The sequence below is a fragment of the Cucurbita pepo genome, chromosome LG14, assembly GCF_002806865.2.
Source record: "Cucurbita pepo subsp. pepo cultivar mu-cu-16 chromosome LG14, ASM280686v2, whole genome shotgun sequence".
In the NCBI taxonomy this organism is placed as follows: domain Eukaryota; kingdom Viridiplantae; phylum Streptophyta; class Magnoliopsida; order Cucurbitales; family Cucurbitaceae; genus Cucurbita; species Cucurbita pepo.
The window spans coordinates 31,704-54,638 of NC_036651.1; the positions used below are offsets into that span (position 1 = coordinate 31,704).

The window sequence follows — 22,935 nt, forward strand, 5'->3', positions numbered from 1 at the left end:
CCCCCCCCAAAACATGAGTAGCTAAAAACTTTCACAACTTAACCAACTCACAAAAGGTTCGCTATGATTAAGAAACATGAATACCTCTGATGATTATGGCACGTACAGAGATGCATGCATGGTAAGGAAATCATAAAAAACTGATAACCGTCCAACCGTCTTGCTTATATATTGAGATAAAAACAATTTGAAGAAACGAGATGAAGGATCCAAATTTACTTACACTTATTTTCCTCAAATGGCCAGAAAAGGTGGACAAAGATTGGGTTAGGGACTGTTCATCACCGATATCAGCAAGAACAGAATCAAACCAAGGGATTTGTACAGACTCTGAAGCTAAAACATGAAGCCCTATGAAGTGAACAAAAGAACCGCAAGGTCACTTAAATATTCCAATGTAAAAAGCCTATATCACAAGCAACAAAATTGATGCAAGTATAGCAATTCGATATCCCACATTTTCCACTCATTATATAGTAAACTACTCCGCATTTCTTGGGATAATAATTTATCATTCCTCATAACAAACTAGATTTGAATGGGTTACATAAATTAAACCTCATTCCACCACATTAACGGCCCCACTTGGGTCACAAGACTGAACAACCAAGCTCGACTTGAATTCGTTTTGTAAATGGAAACCGAATTTATCGCGTACCAAAAAAATAATCATTCTTAAAACATACCTGATTTCGCCATCATGGCTGCCAATCCAATGGTCTTCAAACAAACTGTCTTGCCCCCAGTATTAGGGCCAGTTATAACTAAAACTCGAATTCTGTGAGATATTGCAAAATCAACCGAAACAGGACGAGCTTGCTCCAATTGTTCAACCTAATAAGAAGCACTTTTTATTTGAATGTATTAAATAATGGTGCGAGAAGAGTTTATCAACGGACACAAAATCACAATAACAAATTACCTTCATTTTTAATAATGAAATATCGGCAACTTCTTTTTCTTTCCATGACATATTACCCCCAGGAAGTTTTCTCCCTATCTCCTACAAGAAAGATGATGACTCAGAGTAGCTTCAATTTACTAAATAACTTCTTTCTGCAGTATCAGACTCAGAATAGCTTACAGTAACAGCATTTCGAACATCCCTCTTGGCATTTTCCAAACTTTCTCTATATTGCTGAGTTAGTAAAGGGTGATGGGCATTGGGTAAATAGAGGACCCATTTGTTCTCCTTTGGGTGTGATGCCTCAGATATTTGGTCCCCTGATAAGTAGACATTAGCAATAGAAGAGTTGCACCCACCTGGTAAGATTAAATTGGGACATGCCCCCCCAAATGAAAGACCATAAGATGCTCGCGCATTGACCTGTCCATCAAGGAAAAACATGAATTACAAGTCAAGTAATAAATCTACTATATGAGCGTGGTCGTTTTTTGCAATTTGCACAAGGATAGTTCAAATAGGAGGGTACATAATTTATGATCATATAATCCTTGCCTTCTGTTTAAGCTACCAACCAGAAAGCAATTTTGACAAATCCGTCTCCACTTATTTAGGCGGACAACGGACAAAATCAAAATAATTAAAGATGAAATTCCAAACCTTCTTTGCAAACAGACAATGAAGAAAGAGGTGACTGAAGGTCTCTTCATTTTCATTACATGTAAGGCACATGTTCGAGGATAAGGAAATATTAGAATTCCTCTTCGCCTTCTTTGGGCAGTGCTCTTCCAAAACAACTTGTTGAGACAGAGATCTAATCTAAGTAATCAGTATTATCGTGTAACCTTTTAGCAACAAAGCTCGAAGTAAATTTGCCTGATGAGTCTGGATTCCACCACATATGATCCATAGATGATCTGGAGGAGAATCGTGGAGGATTGAAGTGGAGCTGGTCCATTCTTCCAATTCCCTGTCTAAAAGTCCTGTTCTTGGCTTGAAGTCCCAGGTTTTATTTGTGTCCAACCCGCACTCCTGTATAGTTGAGGCTTTGGAGTTTACCATAGAATATAGAGGGGTAAATTTTTAAATGACAAGAGGAGATCCAAGCATCCTCCCAAAATCCAAATTTCTTACCATCACCTAGATTGAAGTTTACATTTTTCCAAAGGCCTCGAGTTCATTGTTCTTTTCCTACAACTGGGATTCAAAAACCTTCTAATTGGCCTGTCTGTTTGCTTCTGATTGTAGTCATCCACAAATAAGAGTAAGTATAATTGAGAACTGTTGAAGAAATTAGCACAGCGAGGAAGGGAAATTCTTGAATGAAAGAATCTTTTATTAAGAAAGTACAAAGATGGACACTTTTAAGAGACACTCTCGCACTCACTCACACTTTCTAGCTTTTCATTACTTGGCTTACTTATGGAAACAAACTCCTTATTTATACGTACGAAATCCTTGGACCTAGGTAAAAGTAGTTTTCTAGGCCTTTCTTGGATCTAAAATGTCCTAGATATTACCAAGAAGTTTATCCTTCTCTAAACAAATTCTCTAGAATTTCTTGGAGCCTAAAGAAATGCTAGGATATTTCTAGAACCTTTCTTTTTAGATACTTATTTACGATCTTCAAGATAAATCTAGAGATGACTAATAGATAGGTTTAGATTATTCATGTAGATACTCCAAGAAGCTTCTAGATAATATTAGTATTAGGCCTTTAATTTAACAAGAACATCTAGAATTGGCCAAAGAACGGAATGAGAAGGCAAGGGGAACATGAGAGCTCATAAATAATATGATAAACATGATTCACCAGAATAGTTAAGCTAGGGAGAGGGGTATTGAGGGTGCAGTGATAATTACTCACCACATCCAATTCAATTATACAGCGAATGAGTTTATTAATATCTTCAAAATCCATTTTCACCTGTCACGGAACATAAATAGGATTATAACATCATATCATAAACTAAGATACTCTAAATAAATATATTTAAACATTATAATTTCGCTTCATGTTGGAAGGAAGAGTTTAATCTTTAAAATCACCAGAAGTATAATGATTGCGTTTTAAGTTTACAAAATTAACACCGATATGCTAACTTTTGACATTTTTAAAGATCATCTATTATTTTTTAATCATCTCACCCATACTTTTTCAGTTAGCATAAAGAGAACATCTTCCTCAGCTTTTGCCACTGCTGCCCTTGCTTGTTGCAACTCATCATTTAAAGGAACAGCAGAGAGTGGCTCTAGGATGGTACCAATCCCTGCAGCACTACAACAATACATTCTTCTCAGATGTGAAACATTTGGGGGCTAATCTCCTATCATGTGAAAAAAGTTGGGGGAAATACAAAGAAATAATAATAATAGTAATAAAATAAAATATGATAATAATAAAAATCTTCAAATTCAATTACTTTTCAGATTTTCACCAGTACATGATGTACAAATTCCCAGAAAGTGCTATAGTTTTAATTAAGTTGCCTTATTAGAAATAAAACTCAATCCATTTTATTTTTTATAAATAGTTTATTTTCATTATTTGTTTTCTCAAATCTCCAGCATAACAAAGTATAAATCATCCACATCACTATTACAAGCCAGCATTACTAATGTGAGAGAGCAGCTATATTCAAGATAGTAATGTGCATCTTCAAGTGAGCAATCACAGAATCTTACTAAAAATGTTTCCGGACTAGAATGCAGTATCTTTTAATAAGCGCCTTATAAAGCTACGGCTTCAAGGTATTTAGATCCTTCAAATCCCCCACATTTTTCTCCAAGAGCCACGTGAACATCTTTCTTCCAAAGCAGTAAAGTTAAAATTTTCTTTCTTTTATTTATCCTCCTTAACAACCAATCTTCTCCATTTTTTCCATTTTCTTTCACATTCCACGTTTCAAACTTGAGATAGCACTTTCCCAAATGTCTCCGCTTTTTATCCTTGCATAAACTCTCAATAGTCTCCTTGTTCTAGGATTTTAATATAGCCTTCTTAACTTGCAATGGTTTGATGACTAGACACAGTATATTTTATTTAGTATAATCGAACAAAAGGGATTTTGCATCATGGAGAAGTCAAAAAGGGAATTTAACAGCTTGTAACACAGCGTTGTTGGCTAGATGGATGTAGCGTTTCTCCTATGTTCCCAATACCCTGTGGTACGGATATTACAGTGAGCAAGTAGGAGTCTCATCTTTGTAAGTGGTTGTCAGGTACGGTCAAAGACACTTACAAAATTCTATGGAAAAAAAATATTAGTGTGCTCTCTTCTTTTTCTTACTTGGTTTAATGTGTTATGGGTGATGTGAAGGAAACGTAGTTCTAGAAGGATAAGTGGGTGGAGGATAAACCTCTACACAATGTTTCCTCGATCATATCTGTTTTCTCTATGAGAAATCATTGTGTGGTTGATGTCTTGGTTCATTATGGGAGCTATCCCTCTCTTTCGTTCAGTTTCCATCGTCTATTGTCCAATAGAGACATAGTGGATGTCATGACTCTCTTACTTCTTTTTTATTGAGGAATTTGAGTTTATATCAAGGAGAAGGAATGTTTGTTCTTGGAGCCCAAACCCTTTTGAGGGCTTCTCCTATAGCTCTTTCTTTCGCTACTTGCTGGACCCTACCCCCCTCTAGGGAGTGTTTTTTCTGCTCTATGGAAGGTGCAAATCTCAAATCTCAAACAAGGTTAAGTTCTTTGTCTGGCAGGTTATTCACAAAGTAATTAATACTCTTGATCAACTTTAGACAACTGCCTTCTTTAGTAGGGCCTTTTTATTGAATTCTTTGTCGGGGGACAGAAAAAGACCTGGTTCATATTCTTTAGAGTTGCGACTTTGCACGATCTATATTTTTTTTTTTTTTTTTTTTTTGAGGTGTTTGAATTTTAGTGATCTCGACACAAAGTCTACAGTGGAGATGATCGAGGAGTTACTTCTCCATCCTCTGTTTTGGGAGAAAATGAGCTTCTTGTGACAAGTTGAAGTGTGTGCTTATTGTTGTGGGATCTTCTGAGAGAGAGGAACAATAGAATCTTTAGAGGAATAGAGAGTGTTCCTAGTGATGTTTGGTCCCTTGTTATGTTCTATACTTTTCTTTGGGCATCGGTAACGAATTCTTTTTGTCATTATTCATTAGGTCTTAGTTGGCTTGATTCACTATCTTTAGGGGCTCTCTTTGGGTTTGGTTTTNTTTTTTTTTTTTTTTTTTTTTTTTTTTTTTTTTTTTTTTTTTTTTTTGTTAATGAAAATTTGGTTTAAAAAAATGTCAAAAGAGAGCGCTTTTTTGTAATAAAAGGAGAATACTTTTTAATATTGCTAACTGAGCCACTTTTTTGTAAGCTTTATTGCAACTTGGGAGATGTCACATCGTCCTCCTTTGTACTAGAGCTTTGTTAATACATTTGCAGGTTTATTATTTCTTTAATAAAAATATACTACACTAAAGCACAGCTGCATTTGATAAACAACGATATCTTCATTACCAGCGTTAAATTTAGCATGAGAATGATGGCCATAAAGCATATTTCCATAAGTTGATGTAACAAACATGAATGCTATAGGTTAAAAATGGATGAACCTGGACAACAGGAGACCCTTAACATCCATCAATTGAACACCCTCTGACTTTATACACCACCTTCCATCAACAATTCCTACTTCCTAAGCCAAAATTATAGTAGTATCATTACAAAGATTATTAAAAAAAAAAAAATCAGTCCACTAATCTACATGTCTCTTATCATTATAAATAAACATTTATTAGAAAAGAAACAAATTAGTTAATGCTTCATACAAGTCCAATCTGATACTTCTTACCATAAAGGATGTTCCACTCTTTGCGTTCCTAACTAGGCTGTCCATTAACTGACATAGCTGTACATAAATAAATGATGTTGAATTTAGTATAAAGAAGGGGACTTAAAGCATCGAGCTCATAACTTTTTTTCTATAATTTGAATCAAAGGCAGCAGCATGATAATATGAATCTCATTTCCCGGAAACTTGTAAATGGAAATAAAGGTAGCTAATGCTATTACATGTACAAGAGCGGTACAAATAAAAAAATATCTAGAGTATTTCAAAACTTTAGGTAATTTCATTCCTTATACAAGTACAAGAAAAAGGAATGTAAGGATGAGTATAAGGTATGAAAACCTATCTAAATGTGTTAGCTGAAAGTACCAATCTAAAGATTAAAGAATAAGTCCTACTCCAATGTTTTGTAAAGCTCAAACCGCACTAAAGCACGCAATAGAAACATATCTCAATGTTCTAGAGCGTGTGGATTTTTCTCACATTAAGATCTCCAGAAGATGGGCATTGCATGCGAGAACAAATTTAAAAGTTTTAAAAAAATAATTATAGCTTTTGGAACCTTCTACTAAAAGTATATTATGATGTCGAGGAAAAGATAGCTATAGACACTCCCTAGAGATTTTCATAAATACTTCCTCGCGAGGAAAGAGATAAGATAGAAATACATTCTTCCCTACAAGAATAGGAAAACGGATTACAAGAACTACTATGCCTGTGAGTGGAATGGTTAACCCATGCTTCCAATCCAAACAAGATCAGGCATATGGTGCACTAAATCACTTAAATGTAGCCCAAGATTTACCTCCTCGTCAATCATCAAATATAACTAAACCTTATGACAAAAAGATTAACAACTCCCTGAACAGCAAAGCTTCCTTAAAACTTCAATAAAGGAAAAATAGACTTCACCTTTTTTTCAAGCTTTCGAACTTGATCTCGAGATTGCCTTAAGGCAGAACTCTGATGAAGAGAAGAGAGAGAGAGATTATGGACCATGGTAAATTAAGAAAAAATACAATAAATAAATAACAGAAGCTCTCAAATTTAAATATTTCAAATGTTAAAATATTTTCAACATAAAGAAACGTGAGGGAAATGACATAAATATCCAAATGGAATAAAAACATGAAGATGAGCTTTGTAAAACAAAATTATTAGGGTTCTAAATGTAAAGAAACATATATTAGTAACAAAATCAAAACCAGCAAGTTTATAAAAAGCAAACCGCAGAATCTTTGACTGAGCCATCTTCATCTACAACATTCAGTATCAGTTTAATCAATGATTGATTTACAACCATTCCCATTATCTACAATCAAGGTTTAAACAAAAAGTCACATAATATTATAGAATAGAGCAGCGTTTTAAGGTCATACCCAGATGCTTCATTTACCACTTTTGTTAGGGGCATAAAACGTGTAGACCAATCCGCATCTTCTTTGATTGCAGTTTTCAAATTAAATTGCAACATATCAGCAAACTGTAGAAGAGCTGCAATAGCAACTGCTTCATTTCCATCCATTGGAAGACTCCTTTGAGCATGTTCCATTGCAGATTTCACCTTTAACAACAAGACAAAGCACTTTGAAGTACAATGGAATAAAAACACAATCGATAGCAGGCAGATTCTTCTCCTATGTCAAAAGATCTGTTTAAAGCTTTGTGGAAATCAAAATGCCCAAAAAAAATCAGCATTCTTTCTTGGATTTTGTTTAATAGTTATCTGAATACAGCTGATTTGCTTCAAAGGAAGCTTCCTACTTCATGTCTTTTGCCTCCTATTTGCTGTCTTTGCCATGCGGAAGGGGAATCTCTTAGTCACCTACTTTTTGGATGTTCTTTCTCAATGGCTTGTTGGTACAAACTGTCAAATCAGCAACAACCCAAAAACTTGAGCGGATGGGTTATGGGTTATGGGTTATGGCTGGGGCAAACAAAAGAATTGCATTTTAGTTCAAAGGAATTGCAAAAACTTCAAAGGAATTGCATTTTAGTTCCGGCTGGGGCAAACAAAAGAGGATTGATGGTATTCCAAGATGTTAGGCATCACGAACTTCCACAATGGTATGATATTGTCCACTTTGAGCATAAGCTCTCATAACTTTGCTTTTGGTTTCCCCAAAAGGCCTCATACCAATGGAGATAGTGTTCCTTACTTATACACTCATGATCTTCCTCCTAATTAGCCAATATGAGACTACTCCTCTCAATAATCCTCAACAATTCTCCCCTCGAACAAAGTACGCTATAAAGTCTCTCCTGAGCCTCCTTCTCTAAAGCTCTCGAACAACCTCCTCTTAATCGAGACTCACAACTTCTTTGTTCGACACTTGGGAATTCTATTGGCATGGCTAAGTTAAGGGCATGACTCCGATACCATGTTAGGAATCATGAACGTCCAAAATGGTATGATATTGTCGATTTTGTGCATAAGCTCTCATGGCTTTGCTTTTGGTTTCCCAAAAGGTCTCATACTAATAGAGATAATGTTCCTTACTTATAAACTCATGATCTTCCTCCTAATTAGCCAATATGAGACTACTCCTCTCAATACTCTCCAACAAAGGAATTGTTGGACGAGTTTTTATCTGGTTCTATAAAGATTGATTCTTCTCAAGAAGATCAAATTGGTTATGAAGTGCATGGGTCTTTAGTTTGGGATGGTACGAGGACTTCCTCAAATGATATTGCGGTTCCAATTAAGGATTTTTGGATAAAAAAGAAAAGGATGCAGTGACTTTGGATTTTCAGTTGCTTTTTGTAATTACAAGGCTTCACACTTTTGAGGATTGTTAGTTAATTTCTGGAAGTTGCATGCTCAACCCATTTTCTGCTGATAAAGTCTAATTAAAATGGACATTTGTGAGGGTTCAGAAGTTAAAGGAATCGTTGGTTCTTGGCAAGATCATGGAAAATTTGAATGGGCGGAGAGTTTTGGACGAATGATCCAATTTAAAAGTTTACCTATTCCAAAATTTTGAGGCTATTGGACAAAAATGCAGTGGATTCATTAGTATTTCGTTGAAAAACCATAAACATGTTGAATTGATTTGAGGCTTATATTGAAGTGAAGAAGAATAATGTACTTCTATCCATGCCAATGTGGTTATTCATGATTCAACCCATGGTGATGTTGTGCAAATTTCTTCTTCAGTTGAGCGTGCTTCATCTAGAGTCGAAATTTCGAATATCATGGATTTCGATTGGTTTAGCAATCCTTTGGATCGTTTGAGGACTTGGGAAGTAAAAGGAAGATGAACGGTCTCCTATTCATCCTTTTATGGTTAATTTTAGCAATAAATTGGAAGGGAAAGATTTAGATGGCTTTCTGTTGTTCTCTTAATTCAGAACTAATTGAGGAAGCTGTTGGTTGCAAGGGCTTTTCACTCAAGGCTTTCGAAATTGATACTTCTCCAATTATCATGCATGGTGAACTTTTAAATAATAAGGTCGGTTTGGAGATAGGAAATAATTCAGTTGCCTTGCATGTTGAGCACTTCACTACTACAGTTGGTGTGCGAAAGGAATTAAATATAAATTCTTCGGTTGAATATTCGGTAATGGAGTCTTCTTCACTTCCCTATGTTGAAAAGGATAAAAAGTGCCCACATTTAAGTCAGGACAGAGTTCGACTGTTGGTGTCTCTCGATTGGACTGTTGACCGTTAAAAGTTAAAGACCGATTTATTGAAGCTTATTCAAAATTTTATAAAAGGAAAAAAGTCTCTGACCTTCCATCTTCCCAAATTTCAGATGATTTCACCATGGTAAAAAAAGGGAAAATAAGTGACAATGCACTAACCAGCCGAAGGTCGACGCCACTTAAATCCAAGCTGCAGCCACCATGCTTGTGCATTTCTACTGCCGCATTAGTCTCATCCAAAAGTCTCAAGCTTTCTTCATAGGTCCGGTTCAAAGACCAAAGTTGGGCCTGTTCTTGAGAAATAAAGTGATTCAAAACAAGTTTAAATGTAACATAAAAGAAATTTCCTAAGGNTTTTTTTTTTTTTTTTTTTTTTTGGAAGGAAACAAAAAATTTCATTGAAATAATGTAAAGAGACTAATGCTCAAAATTACAAACTACCCAGGGCAACAATACAAAAGAAAGTACAAGGAATATATAAAGGCGTTCCAATTTAAACATATATCGTTAATAGAATAATCTGCAAAGAATTTGGAAGGAGAACACCATGTAGAGGCTTTGAGGTGAGTTGAACCAAAGCGATCAACCCAAGGAAGAGACTTGTGAAAAATCCTCTAATTCCTTTTGAACCAGATTTTGGCACCAATGGAGGACCAACCATCAAATGAAGAAGGTTCTCCTTGAATGAATCAAAAAACACCCACTGAACATTAGACATTGAAAAAAAGTCTACCAGCAATGACTTCGGGCTAGGGAATCATTTTTCTTATAGCACCATGATGGACCCTGTGCAATTCTAGTCGTAAACAAGCACGCTGTGGGATGTAGATGAATTTTTTCAACCAAACACAATGGGAATGGTAGTATAGAGCGTTTCAGGACTTGTCTAGTGGCTAAAAGATTCATCGAAGCTTATGGGATTGACTATCAAAAGACCTTCGCTCTAGTCGCCAAGCTAAATACCATATGAGTACTTATATCTGTGGAAACAAATTGAGATTGAACATTGTTTCAACTTGATGTGAAAAAATGTATTCTTGAATGGCGACCTAATAAAAGAAGTGTATATAAACATACCTACAAGATATTGGGCACATACACCGAAGGAAAGATATGTAAACTCAAGAAATCTTGTTATGGGCTAAGCAATCACCTTGAGCTTGGTTTGAAAATTTTACCACTGCTTTGACGCACTCCCCACCAGGAAAGATTGTTGTATTAATAGTTTATGTCGATGATATAAGCCACACGTGAATTTCTTTTGAAGAAATAGTCTAACTTATGTCAACGGAATTTAAAATCAAACACTTGGAACATTTAAGGTACTTCTTAGGTATGGAAGTAGCTAGATCTAGCAATTAGCAAAGACGTTTTTGTCACTAAAAAAAAAAATACACTTCAGATCTCGTAAAGGAGACTACAAGGATTGGTGGCAAACCAGTTGAGACACCTATAAATGCAACCCCAAAATTGGGATCTAAGCTTGAAGATGAAACAACTGATCAGGGCAGGAACCAACACTAGTTGGATAACTAATTTAGTTAACTCACAGCCGACCAGACATCAATAGGTCAATTTCTAAACAAACTGTCTAAGAAGCATGCGGATTGAGATGTCTCAAGCATGGACCAAGCAAAGGTCTCATGTCCAAAAAGACTATGAATTGATCTATTGAAGATTACACCGATGCAAGTTGGGTTGGCTATCCTTTTGACCATAAGTCAACTTCAAGGTATTGTCCTATGTGTAGCGAAACTTAGTGATCTGGCATATCAAGAAATAACATGTCTAGATTGACCCAGTGTTGAAGCTGAGTTCTGATCGTTAGCCCATGAGATTTATGAAGGAATTTGGTTAAAATGCATTCTCACGAAGCTTAAGTCAAAATAGAAGGTGTTATAGAACTGATGTTAATCAACTGTAGCAATCGTAAACATCTTATACATCATGATCGAATGAAATGTCTTGAGATAGGTCCCCATGTACCCAGTAGAAAGATTGAGACAAACACAATCAACTGGAGACATGACCCTTTTAATAGCAAGTTGCAAATATATTGATCAAAGCACTACATCGGACCACCCTTGGTGGCTTGATTTCTAAGTTAGGCATGACCAGAACATACAATCCAATTTGATATGGAGTGTAGAATATCAAGCTATAAAATATTGGATATTATTTAATTCCTTGGATGTCAATTTGTAAGTAATTATTTCTTTCCTTATAGGCCTGTACTAATTGTTCAATTTTAGGAGCTATAATTGGGATCCCTCTTGTATAAATCTTACTCTTCCTACTCAATGATATACACGAAAAAATTAGTTTCATACATAGCTTCAACCATCAATTACGCATTTATGCTACATCATGTAAAAAATGCATCATAGTAAAAGTCGTCTCAAAACTCTCATGGATCTCAAAGTATCACTAGTTTCTTCAAAGTTTGGCAATTAGAGCATCAGGTGATGCTGAAGATACTGGTGCCAATTATTGGTGTTGTCTTTCACCGGCTTCGTTGGGTATTCATTTCAAGATATTAGTAAACGATGGGGAGGTTTTCTTGTAGTGGTTTGTTCTTAATCTCTTTGTTCTTTGTTTATTTTCTGTCTTCCTCTTATTTTCTGTTTCTCTCCAGTCTGATTCTTTTGAACACAAAACAAAAATTTCCATTGAAAGAATGAAAAGTGACTAATGCTCAAGAATAAAAACTACATCCGAGTTAAAATGAAAAAGAACAAAAATAAAAACAGCCCAAAAAATAAAATAAAAAATATCTGAGAAGAAAAGACCCCAGGTGGAATCCTGAGAAAGAGACTCAAGCAGACTAGCCCATTGAGAAACATGCTTTCAAAGATTCTGTGAAGCCTTATCAAACAAAACTCCGCATAGACTGAACCAATGCAGGCTTGAAGCAGAATCCACACATTACCAAGCTTTAGGGAACAGAAACAAAAACAAACTTCAAAGGGAACACCATAGAGAAAAGCAGACTTTGACCGCCTCTTTCACCAAAAGGAGAGAGACCTCTTACACTAAACACAGAGAAACCACGGCCAGGAAACGGTTCAAGTGCTCCAGTCTACTCTTTCTAGGTTGTTTTACCAACNAAAAAAAAAAAAAAAAAAAAAAAAAAAAAAAAAAAAAAAAAAAAAAAAAAATCGAGTATGTGTTGCAAGTCTAAATTGCTGTTTTTTCTTATTAATTTTCAAAGAGGTACATGTACCTTTTATAATCTGGCTAACTAAATTCCAGTAACAATAAATCCAAACAAATTCCACAATAAATCTAAATAAATAAATCTCTAGACAAGAGATAAATTAGGGCCTACATACTAAATAACAATAGAGATTAATTAAGGAGGTCAATTACTTCTCTTATTTAATGGGATTACATTAATATCTACTTAATGTTAATCCTTCAACACTCTCCTCAACTTGAGTAATAGATATCATTTATCTCAACTTGGATACTAACTCGTGAATACTATCCCCTTGGAGCACTTCCATAGGCGTTTCTTGCCACTCTCGTGCTCACTCCTTTTAGAGCACTTCGCAAGCGTTGTTTGCCTCTCTTGTACTCACTCCTCTTGGAGCACTTTGCAAGCGTTATTTGCCTCTCTTGTACTCACATTGCTTGCCTTTCTTGTGCTCACTTATCAAGGAGAACCAATTGATGTTCAGAAGAACTACATCACTTGCAATGGTGACTCCTTGAAGCAATCTTCTAAGCTCTTCATCATTCCTCACAGCTAAAGAACATGCTTAGGGTTTATCCTTTTTTTTTTGTTGTTGTTGTCGCGTGCTGCATTCCTCATCAATTCCAAAACTTCAGTGGCAAGTTATTTGAGGATGACAGCTAGGTAGACCGGAGCATCTACGCACTTTGCATAGGAGCCTTTCTTTAGGTACTGTCCAGTTCTTCCAAGAATTGGAGTTTAGTTTTGACAGATTTGGAGCTTAGTTGTGTTGCCTCCTTTTCTTCCTTCGACCCCCTTTGGTTCCCTCCATTATTGAATACTTCAAATCTGAATCTCAGAATTTGATACTGTGATGACAATTGGAGGAACGACTTGAAATTTCTCTAACATGATGGTGGAATAAACAAGAGGAAATGAGGGCCTTGGCCACAGTAAATGATCGGCAGCTATGAAGGCTTCACTGATAAGGGTGGACTTTAGGTGTAATCGACTATAAATGATCTGATACTATGTTGCAAGTCTAACTATGCTATGTTGCAAGTCTAAATTAGACTGCTATTTTTGCTTTGAAGGCTTCACCGATAAGGATGGACTTTAGGTGTAATCGACTATAAACGATATGATACTATGTTGCAAGTCTAAGTTAGACCGCTATTTTTTTTAATTAATTCTCAGAGAAGTACATGTACATGCTAACAAAATCATTAGATAGTAAATAACAATAAATCCAAATAAATCTCTAGGTACTAGGTAACAATAAATCTAAATAAATAAATCCTTAGATATAAGGTAACAAGAGTTAAATTAGGGCCTAGATACTAGATAACAACAGGGACAAAATAGGGAGATCAACTACTTCTTTAATTTAAGATTACACAATTATCTCTTAAGGCTAATCCTTCAACAGTACTAGTAAACTTTCAATTCTATAGTTGAACATACAATAAATTAAAATTAGTCTTGTCTTGAACCTAACTTAGTCAAGGTCGGTTTTCCAACTTTGATGTCAATTTTGCATAGATACATCTCGACAGCTAAATGATGAGGTTTTATTGATCAGGGTAACCCCTCCTGTGTGTACATATTTCCAAAGCCATTTATGGTCTCGAGAAACCTCGAGCATGGCATCAAGAACTTCACAATATTCTCCTACATTGTGGTTGTAAGAGTCTCCTGCTGATATCATGCTGTTTGTTTTTTACCGAAATGGACATCTGCTTTACCAACATATTGATGTTGGTAATTGGAAAATAACGAGAACAATAATTCTTTGGTGAATGAAATTGTTGATGTTTTAGTAGATTGTTTCTCTCCCTTTATAGGATCTTGGTTTCCTGCCCTATCTTCCTGGTGCATGTTATTCCAACAGGTACCACAGTCTACTTTCTCAGCAACAATATTCCATTGGTCTTCTTGCTTGAACTCATTTTACTAAATGTTAAACCAATAGCAACTTCTCCCAAACTGAATTCTTCTTCTATTGAATTTCATTTTGGGATAGCTCTGACACATCCTAGCGAGTATTGAGCAATACTGGTCTTTACTATTTTTTAGCTTCCTTATTTAATGAAATATTATTGTGAAATTTACTTTAATTTATACAAATAATGCACTTGTTTGTACTTATTTAATCACACATATTAAACGTCAAAAGTTTAGACAAGTAAATTTCATAGACAAAAAATGATGAGGCCCCGTACAGGCAACAAAAGTTAAACCTGACCAGTAGCAACTTTTCCCACAAAGTTTTCCGAGTTATGTTGCGTTTTCTGTGAGTGAGCTCCCTCAATTCATTTCCCACTATGTTGTGATCTCTCGATAACCAATGCTACATTACTTGTCTTCACTTATCCCCTCCAACGTAACAAGTAGACCTTTGTATAGCTTGAACAACTATGAATTAATTCAAGACTTGAGTTCGAAAGCTCTGAGGTATCAAGAGGATGTAGATTTTTAAAGAAAAAAAATAAAAACTTCTAAAAGATCCGATTTATGAATAACTCTTCTCCACATTTAATAAAATTATAACAGTCCAAGCCCAAGCCCACCGCTAGCCGATATTGTCCGTTTTGATATGTTGTGTACGGTCGTCAGCCTCACGAATTTTAAAACGCGTATGTTAGGGAGAGGTTTCCACACCCTTAAAAGGAAAGTTTTGTTTTCTTCTTCAATCGATGTGAGATCTCACAATCTACCCCCTTGGGGACCCAACGTCTTGCTGTCACACCGCCCGATGTTTGGCTATGATATCATTTGTAACAGCCCAAGCCCACCGCGGGCAAATATTGACCACTTTGGCCTGTTACGTATCGTCGTCAGCCTCACGGTTTTTAAAATGCGTCTACTAGGGAGAGGTAGGAATGTTTCATTCCCCCCTTCATGTGAGATCTCACAATCCACCCTCCTTGAGGGCCAGCGTCCTTGCTAGCACAAAGCCCCGTGTCTGGCTCTGATACCATTTATAACGTTAGGGAAGCCCTTGAAGGGAAAGACCCTCTCCATAGTAGATGCAATTTAAAACTGTGAAGCTGACGACGATATGTAACGGGCCAAAGTAGACAATATATGCTAGCAGGAGGGTTTGGCTGTTAAATAAATAAACTCTAATAAAGAACTTCCTCTTAGATTTCTTCTCGAATACAAAATTAAATTCACCATCCAAGCTCCAATTTGAGGGTGTATTATAGAGCAATTGTTTGCATGAAATCTTTTAGCAGATGATATATTTAGACTTACATTTTATCAATCGGTTGGTTATGATGCTATCCAACTTTCAGGAATTAGTTTGGCCTAACTCAGTAATATGCATCCAAGTCTATAAATCAAAAATTGAAGCAGTACTCTTCATAGGAAAAAAACAGAAACATGGACAGGAATATGAGAATTTAGCTGTGATACAAACCTTGATAGCTTGACGGCCCAGTGAAGTGCGGGCGAAGGAAGCAACGGAATCACAGAGTTTATCCCATTCCAGCGCTCTGAGGCTATCAAGGTGGATTGAATGTCTGTTTCTGTCACCTCTAATGTCATTGCCGACGGAAAGGTTTGCGGAGAGGGAGAAGTGTACGGGTACAGCTCGATTCTGGAATCTGAACGAACTGACATTGATAACCGGCAGTGTAGCAGAGTTGATCCAGGTGAGGTGGTGGCCAAAAACAGCTGCAGAAAGCATCGTTTTAGCCTGGCTGCCACCGACGAGGGACGAGAGAGTTTTGTCCTAAGAACAAGCTGCTACTCCCGCTAATAGCTACCTTTGCTCATGCTATCTACATTCCAATGGATGGTATTTTGCCTTTTCCCGCAAAATAATATTAATTTATATTTTACGACATTTTCGAATCTTTATCCCAAAACTTTTCCACTAAAAAGTTTCACTTAAATATTGTAATCTTTACGCCCTATTTAATCATCATTATTTTGTATTAAAAATAATTTTAAAAAATTCAAAAAAAAAAAAAAAATTCACTAAAATTCATAATCTTATCAAAATTAAATTTGGGTAATGTTAAAATATAATTTCAAGACTGTGTATGCTGTTATTTCTAATGTTTGGATTTTTGCTGAGTTTTTTTAGTTTAACAACTCAAAAGGTGAAGAATCTAATGGTGGATTATATTTTGTAATAATATAATATTCTCTTTAAAATTTTAAGTTGGGGAAGTTATTCTTCCTTGGTTATAATCTTTAATAAATTGAAGAACAAGAGCAGTATAATATAAAGGTTCTTTTATTTCAGTTTTTTAGTCAAATATTATTATCAATTAAATTATACTCGGACATGACGTTAAAATATGATAAAATAAATATTTTACCCAGTTTTGATAACCTATTTATCATATTATTTTCGTAATAACGCCAACAAATTCCAAAATATATATTTATCATATTATTTTCGTAATAACGCCAACAAATTCCAAAATATATTTATGTATCATATGAGAAGTCCTGATCGGCGGCCGGCTGGTCCGTTCCAGTGACGTGTTCAAAAGAGGTTTGAAATTGATACGTTCAAAAAATGAAACAAAGAAAGCTTGACACGTGTCACTATATTATTAACCATGTGGATTAACTAAAGCTTCATCATATGGGGAAAGAATAGACGAGGCAATGATGCAGGCCGAATAAGTAAGATCCAGAACAGATCAGACCGGCAAAACAAGATTCTTGTTACTCACAAACGGTGGATGAGCCAGGTGGTGTACTATATATATATATATGGATGAGCCAGGTGGTGTACTATATATATATATATGGATAAGCCAGCCGTATTGTGGCCCATGAGATGTGTGTACTGTGTGAATTGAAGGATCTGGTTTGTTAAGAATTGGAGGGGGGATAGAAAGAAAATTTTGAAAAATCCAGTCGCAGAGAAATCAGGGGTTTGTTAAGAATTGGGGTTGCCACTCTACCCACTCTTCCCACGTGTTCTGATTCGCGAACCCTGGTATATTAACTAACTGCGCCTCGACGAATCCACCTTCGATCCATCTTTCATTCTTTTGGGGCTCATGGGTTTCCAGGGAGATGAAGAATCCGCACCCCAAATTCCAAGAAAAACCCTATTCAGATATAACTCGCCGCTGGTTCAGGTTTCGTTAATTGGGTTGGTTTGTTTTTGCTGTCCGGGTATGTTCAATGCGCTGAGTGGCATGGGGGGTGGGGGCCAGGTGGATACGACGGTGGCCGATAATGCTTCCACCGCCCTGTACACCACTTTTGCGATATTCGGCATCATCGGTGGTGGCGTGTACAACATCCTTGGCCCCCGTCTCACCCTTTTTGCCGGTTGCTCTACTTATGTCCTCTACGCTGGATCCTTCCTCTACTACAACCACTACAAGGAGCAGACCTTCGCAATCATTGCTGGGGCAATCCTGGGTGTAGGTGCGGGTTTCCTTTGGGCGGGTGAGGGCGCCATCATGACCTCGTATCCGCCGCCCGACCGCAAGGGCACTTATATTTCCATCTTCTGGAGTATATTCAACATGGGGGGCGTTGTCGGGGGTCTAATACCCTTTATCCTAAACTATCACCGCACCAGTGCTTCTTCCGTCAACGATGGTACCTACATCGGCTTCATGTGCTTCATGTCCATTGGCGCGCTCATTTCTCTGGCGATTTTGCCGCCGAGTCGCGTGGTTCGTGATGATGGTTCACGATGCACCAACATCAAGTACTCCAACGTTTCAACCGAGGTTGTTGCGATTCTCAAGTTGTTCCTAAATTGGAAGATGCTGTTGATTGTCCCTGCTGCTTGGTCCAGTAACTTTTTCTACACCTACCAGTTCAATAACGTTAATGGGGTGTTATTTAACTTGAGGACAAGAGGGTTCAACAACGTGTTCTACTGGGGAGCACAGATGGTGGGCTCGGTTGGGATAGGATACATATTGGATTTCAGTTTTAAGAGTAGGAGGGCCAGGGGTTTGTTTGGAATTGGCGTGGTTGCGCTCTTGGGTACTGGAATATGGGCAGGTGGCCTGGCCAACCAGCTCAGATACTCCCGCCAAAACTTGCTAGACAAGTTGGATTTCAAGGATTCAGGTTCTGATTTTGTTGGCCCTTTCTTCTTATACTTCTGTTTCGGGTTGTTGGATGCCATGTTCCAGAGCATGGTGTACTGGGTGATTGGGGCCTTGGCTGATGATTCAGAGACCTTGAGCAGGTATCACCCTCAAACTTGTAATACTGTTCTTTTGTTCTTTTTCAAAACTTGTTACCATTATATATTATCATGTAATCTGTTGACTCACATTAGACGACATCAAACAGGTATAGTGGATTTTATAAAGGGGTGCAGAGTGCTGGTGCTGCAGTTGCTTGGCAAGTTGACACCCACCACGTCTCCTTCATGTCCCAGTTGGCTGTGAATTGGTCGCTCACAACACTGAGTTATCCTCTGCTGGCAATTCTGGTCTTCTTGGGCGTGAAGGATGACACGAAGCCTGCTGACGAAACTCCGAAGGAGGTTACTCCTCCATCAACCTTGACACAGCTTTAGGTTTCCATAGTTGTGTAAGTTAGATTTTGTCCACATCTTCTTGGTGTAATGTTAAGCACATGTTGCTGAAAAATGCAATGTTGCACAGCTCAGACGCTTCTATTATTAGCCTTTCCTGAAAAATGCAATACTCCTTGCTGTCCTCCAAAGTTGATGTTGTATATGAGTCAGCTCAATAATGTTTGCAAGCGTTATTCCAAAGTCAAGAAAGTGGATTCTACTAATTTAAGATACGTCAGAGTTGAGGAGGAAAGTTTTTGTTTTCTACTAAACATTACTCTAAATGGGGCGGGGTCTTCTAAGAACATCTTGATCTGCCTTGGATGTGTTGCGCTCTTAGCCAATTCCACATATTTTGCTAATTCAGCAATAATCTCTATTGCCAACCCTTCAGTCCATTTGGGCTAAATTACAAAAAGTAATACTCAACTTTGCCCTCTAATTTTAAAAATACAGTTATAATATTAGGACTTCACCTAGAATGTTATGCTTACTCACCCAAAACAAACAATCTCCTTGGTAGTGATTCATTTAGTGGTATTTTAACGTACCTTAGTCCGTAGTAAATAGAGGTGGAGTAAGGGAAAGAGAGCGAAGCAGCAAGACCGTGTGACTCTATTCTTATTACATTATGTCGGGATGAGTCAAAGGAGGAATGATTGCAGCAAAAATATAAACAGATAAATGGTTACTAATTTTGAAAGGCTAATAAAATGCACTGTTATCCCGAAATGGGTTAGCGTAGAGCTGAAAAGGATAAAAATGTTGTATCAAAATGGAGCTGATTCAAACTGTTTTTTTTATGAATTTGTTGGATATGGGTTCCTTAATATATTTTCTGTGGACATCCAAGGCATTGTGCTGGGTTATTTTACTTAAAAAATGAACACATGGAAGGTACAATAAGAGGGCAACAGAGAAATGAGATGAATGAAATGTGTTGTAATGAATGAATGAATGAATGAATGAAAGAAAGAAAGAAAGAGAAGAATTTAGATGGGAAATGGTCTCAGCCTGGGGCTTGTTCGTTGGTGGAGGTACAAACCAACTCAGAAGGGCTGAGGACATTGATGCGAGGAATGGGAAGATGGAGGGGGGAGGGGTTTATAGTGGAAGAAGGAAGGCCCTCATTTTTTAAGGACAATTCGCTGGTCTCGAATGCCACCCATTATTCATCTGCCCAAATTCTTGGAATTTTTAGGACAATTTTTAGGCCCTCATCTATTGTGTCATTAATAAATAAATATATATATATATATAACACTAAAGCCGTCGAAGAAAGAGAATGACCCTGGTGTCAAACAAAAAGACGCGTCCAGACGAAGAAAAGATGAAGGCTTTGTTGTTTGGTGAGTTGGGCCACTTGTCCTCTACCGTTCCCTTGTTCCTTCCCCAACCGTCAAGAAAACTCGATTCCACACACCCCTCTTCCTTCCTGCCCTAAATCTAGCTCTCATTCACCAATAACGCCACCTCTCCAAGCTTGCTCAACATGGTCCCCTTCTCCAAACCCCCGATTTCCATCCTTCTCTTCTTTTCCCTTCTTATCTTCGTTTTTGAAGTCCGATCGCAGCATGTTTCCTCCGCCATCCGCTTGCCTTCGGAAGCCACCAATAACGACCGCGATCTAGATCTCTGCCCTGTGTCCCTGCCGTCTTCTTGCCCTGTGAAATGCTTTAGGACGGACCCAGTCTGCGGCGTTGATGGCCTTACCTACTGGTGTGGTTGCGCCGATGCTCTGTGTTCAGGTGTCAAGGTCGCCAAGATGGGATTTTGTGAGGTCGGCAACGGCGGTTCTGCTCCTATTCCTGGCCAGGCCCTCCTCCTCGTGCATATTTTGTGGTTGATCATCCTTGGAGTTTCCGTCTTGTTTGGACTCTTCTGAATCTTTCGGCACTTACATTCCTTTGGCTACCACGGGGTTATCTGGCTTATTGTATGAATCTCTTTCTTTCCCTTTACATTCTTCTTCTTAATTTTTTTTCCCCTCCCAACCCAATATTGTTTTACTTAGAACATTCTTTTGACAGGATGGATACCAATTTCATACAATTCTTTTGTCTACGAACGAGTATTATGCTTCTCATTCTGTGCCCTAGCTAATATGTCTGCAAAATTTGTTCTGTGGTAGACAAACCGTTGTGAATTGCTCTTCTTTCGATTGTATTCACAAACTTCCAATCATCAAAGNTTTTTTGAGTTCTCTTAGTGCTGCTACTCTTGGAAAGAAAATTTAAGCCTTGAAATTAAAACTGAGATTCTGATCAGCCTACTCATGAAATTAAATGAGATCGTCTTTTGTTTGGGTCGGGGCTCCTGGAGGGGTTTTGAGCTTGTGTCAATTGTTCGACAATTTGATTCCCCTTTCTCTGAGAATTTCCGTTGTTCCTGAAGAACCTTCATCGTTCACATGAATTTATGTCGTCTGGAAGGAGTGTGGAAGCTATGTTAAGGTAAGGTGGGTTGATTCCCTGATAAGCTCCCTCCAGACTTGCATGTAAACTTCAATAAAATTTAAAAAAAAAAAAAAAAAAAAAAAAAAGAGGAAGATGTTGTTGTGTAAAATGTGAGTTGAAATGAATAGAAATTAAAATATTTATTGTCGAAACAGTGAGCTTATATGAATTTGTCAAGATAGACAGACATTCTTGATGAAATAAGAAATGCTTTTGCGCCAATGAATCTGAAGCAATCCCGCAGCCCCAGCATAAGATAAGACTCGTAAGAAACAATATTGGATAGAGAATGAATTTCGAGTGGCCTCTGTACTGGTACAGGTACAGTGTCCTCTCACCCAAAAGAAGAAAAAGAAACCTACAGCCATAAGAAAGGAAACCCTTCACTAGGTTGGTTAAATCAATTTACTATGCCGCATTCTTGGGGCTCTGTAGAGAAAATCCTGGGCTCCCATTTTCAACTTCGTCACTAACTCTAACAGTTTGGTTGTTATCTCCCCCGATTTCTGCTGCCAGATTGCCCTCCTGTATGCCTTCATTTAATCCACTAGTTCTGGCTTCACCGCCAGAGACATTGCCAATGAGGCTCTTATATATAGTAAGGGCTTGAGCCATCATGTTAGCTGGATTTGCCGCTGAACTCGGAAGCAACATTGTGGTGCCCTGGAGAGGAAGTTCAAGATAAGGATGATTAAAACCCTAGAATCAAGGTCCTAGTCAACTAAATCATTACAAGCTCAAACTTTACCTCTTTGGCAATATTACTGAAGGCTTGTACATACTGCTCAGCGATTCTCAAACTAGCAGCCTGTCAATAACCCAGAGATACTTTAGTTATGCATGCCATAGGCAGTCAATGATTTAATCTTCGTAATGAACGGTCACTGCATGTATCATAGACAGTACAAAGAAGAAAAAATGACTTTGAGTAATGCTCAATACATTACTTAACTCCCTTTTAAGGTCCAAGGTTCAAATCACTCGTTGTTTATTAAACTTAATAACAAAAAGGAAAGAATTAAGTACTACAACAAGAAAAGANAAAAAAAAAAAAAAAAAAAAAAAAAAAAAAAAAAAAAAAAAAAAAAAAAAAAACTGGGCAGTTTTACATGGAAGAGTATTTTACAGTTACCAACTGAATGTTAGCGCAACCTTAAAAAATAGAAAACTTGAATATTTGAAAGGGAATAAATATTTAGCCACTTTATATCATTGTAAGAAATTCAAATTTATTACATCAAGCATTCTATTATTAATATTCTAAGCAAAGAAAAGAACAAAAAAAACTATGTCGGGGAAAACTGTGAAGGATTGGTGAAGCAATTATTCAAACTAACTACAGCAACATTGTTATTATTACATCTTCCACGGTAGGAAAATGGAAAAAGACATCAGGACAGCTCTTTTAT

General features: G+C 37.1%; 4 protein-coding genes across 4 annotated transcripts in view; 2 read left to right on the forward strand and 2 right to left on the reverse strand.

Annotated features, from left to right (window-relative positions):
• Positions 1 to 16,354, reverse strand: part of LOC111810138 (endonuclease MutS2) — a 23,955-nt gene extending 7,601 nt beyond the window's left edge. The window contains exons 1-13 of the mRNA XM_023696723.1: positions 15,972 to 16,354; positions 9,532 to 9,660; positions 7,124 to 7,291; positions 6,956 to 7,039; positions 6,640 to 6,690; positions 5,731 to 5,787; positions 5,492 to 5,574; positions 3,059 to 3,182; positions 2,772 to 2,831; positions 1,085 to 1,327; positions 923 to 1,003; positions 687 to 834; positions 224 to 351 (exon numbers count right to left, since the gene is read on the reverse strand). Coding sequence (XP_023552491.1) covers positions 224 to 351; positions 687 to 834; positions 923 to 1,003; positions 1,085 to 1,327; positions 2,772 to 2,831; positions 3,059 to 3,182; positions 5,492 to 5,574; positions 5,731 to 5,787; positions 6,640 to 6,690; positions 6,956 to 7,039; positions 7,124 to 7,291; positions 9,532 to 9,660; positions 15,972 to 16,241 — 1,626 coding nt within the window. The 5' untranslated portion in view covers positions 16,242 to 16,354. The remainder of the gene's footprint in view (positions 1 to 223; positions 352 to 686; positions 835 to 922; positions 1,004 to 1,084; positions 1,328 to 2,771; positions 2,832 to 3,058; positions 3,183 to 5,491; positions 5,575 to 5,730; positions 5,788 to 6,639; positions 6,691 to 6,955; positions 7,040 to 7,123; positions 7,292 to 9,531; positions 9,661 to 15,971) is intronic.
• An 814-nt stretch (positions 16,355 to 17,168) lies between these two features.
• Positions 17,169 to 19,303, forward strand: LOC111810139 (UNC93-like protein 1). The gene is made up of 3 exons (XM_023696724.1): positions 17,169 to 17,262; positions 17,298 to 18,734; positions 18,842 to 19,303. The coding sequence occupies exons 2-3, from the start codon at positions 17,578 to 17,580 to the stop codon at positions 19,068 to 19,070; spliced, it is 1,386 nt and encodes a 461-aa protein (XP_023552492.1). The 5' UTR covers positions 17,169 to 17,262; positions 17,298 to 17,577; the 3' UTR covers positions 19,071 to 19,303.
• A 1,050-nt stretch (positions 19,304 to 20,353) lies between these two features.
• Positions 20,354 to 21,248, forward strand: LOC111810142. Its single transcript, XM_023696729.1, has 2 exons — positions 20,354 to 21,006; positions 21,101 to 21,248. Exon 1 carries the CDS (start codon positions 20,563 to 20,565, stop codon positions 20,953 to 20,955), a length of 393 nt encoding a protein of 130 aa, XP_023552497.1. The 5' UTR covers positions 20,354 to 20,562; the 3' UTR covers positions 20,956 to 21,006; positions 21,101 to 21,248.
• A 393-nt stretch (positions 21,249 to 21,641) lies between these two features.
• The window catches only part of LOC111810140 (stomatin-like protein 2, mitochondrial), a gene marked incomplete at its 5' end in the record, with an annotated part of 4,677 nt that continues 3,383 nt past the window's right edge, over positions 21,642 to 22,935 (reverse strand). The window contains 2 exon segments of the mRNA XM_023696726.1: positions 21,642 to 22,189; positions 22,275 to 22,334. Of these exon segments, the coding sequence (XP_023552494.1) occupies positions 21,935 to 22,189; positions 22,275 to 22,334 (315 nt within the window).

Excerpts from the sequence above, each read along its gene's own strand:
- LOC111810139 (XM_023696724.1), top strand. The coding sequence starts at position 17,578 with ATGGGTTTCCAGGGAGATGAAGAATCCGCACCCCAAATTCCAAGAAAA. Across the intron at positions 18,735-18,841 it reads GATTCAGAGACCTTGAGCAG|GTATAGTGGATTTTATAAAG; the intron begins GTATCACCCTCA and ends GACATCAAACAG.
- LOC111810142 (XM_023696729.1), top strand. The coding sequence starts at position 20,563 with ATGGTCCCCTTCTCCAAACCCCCGATTTCCATCCTTCTCTTCTTTTCC.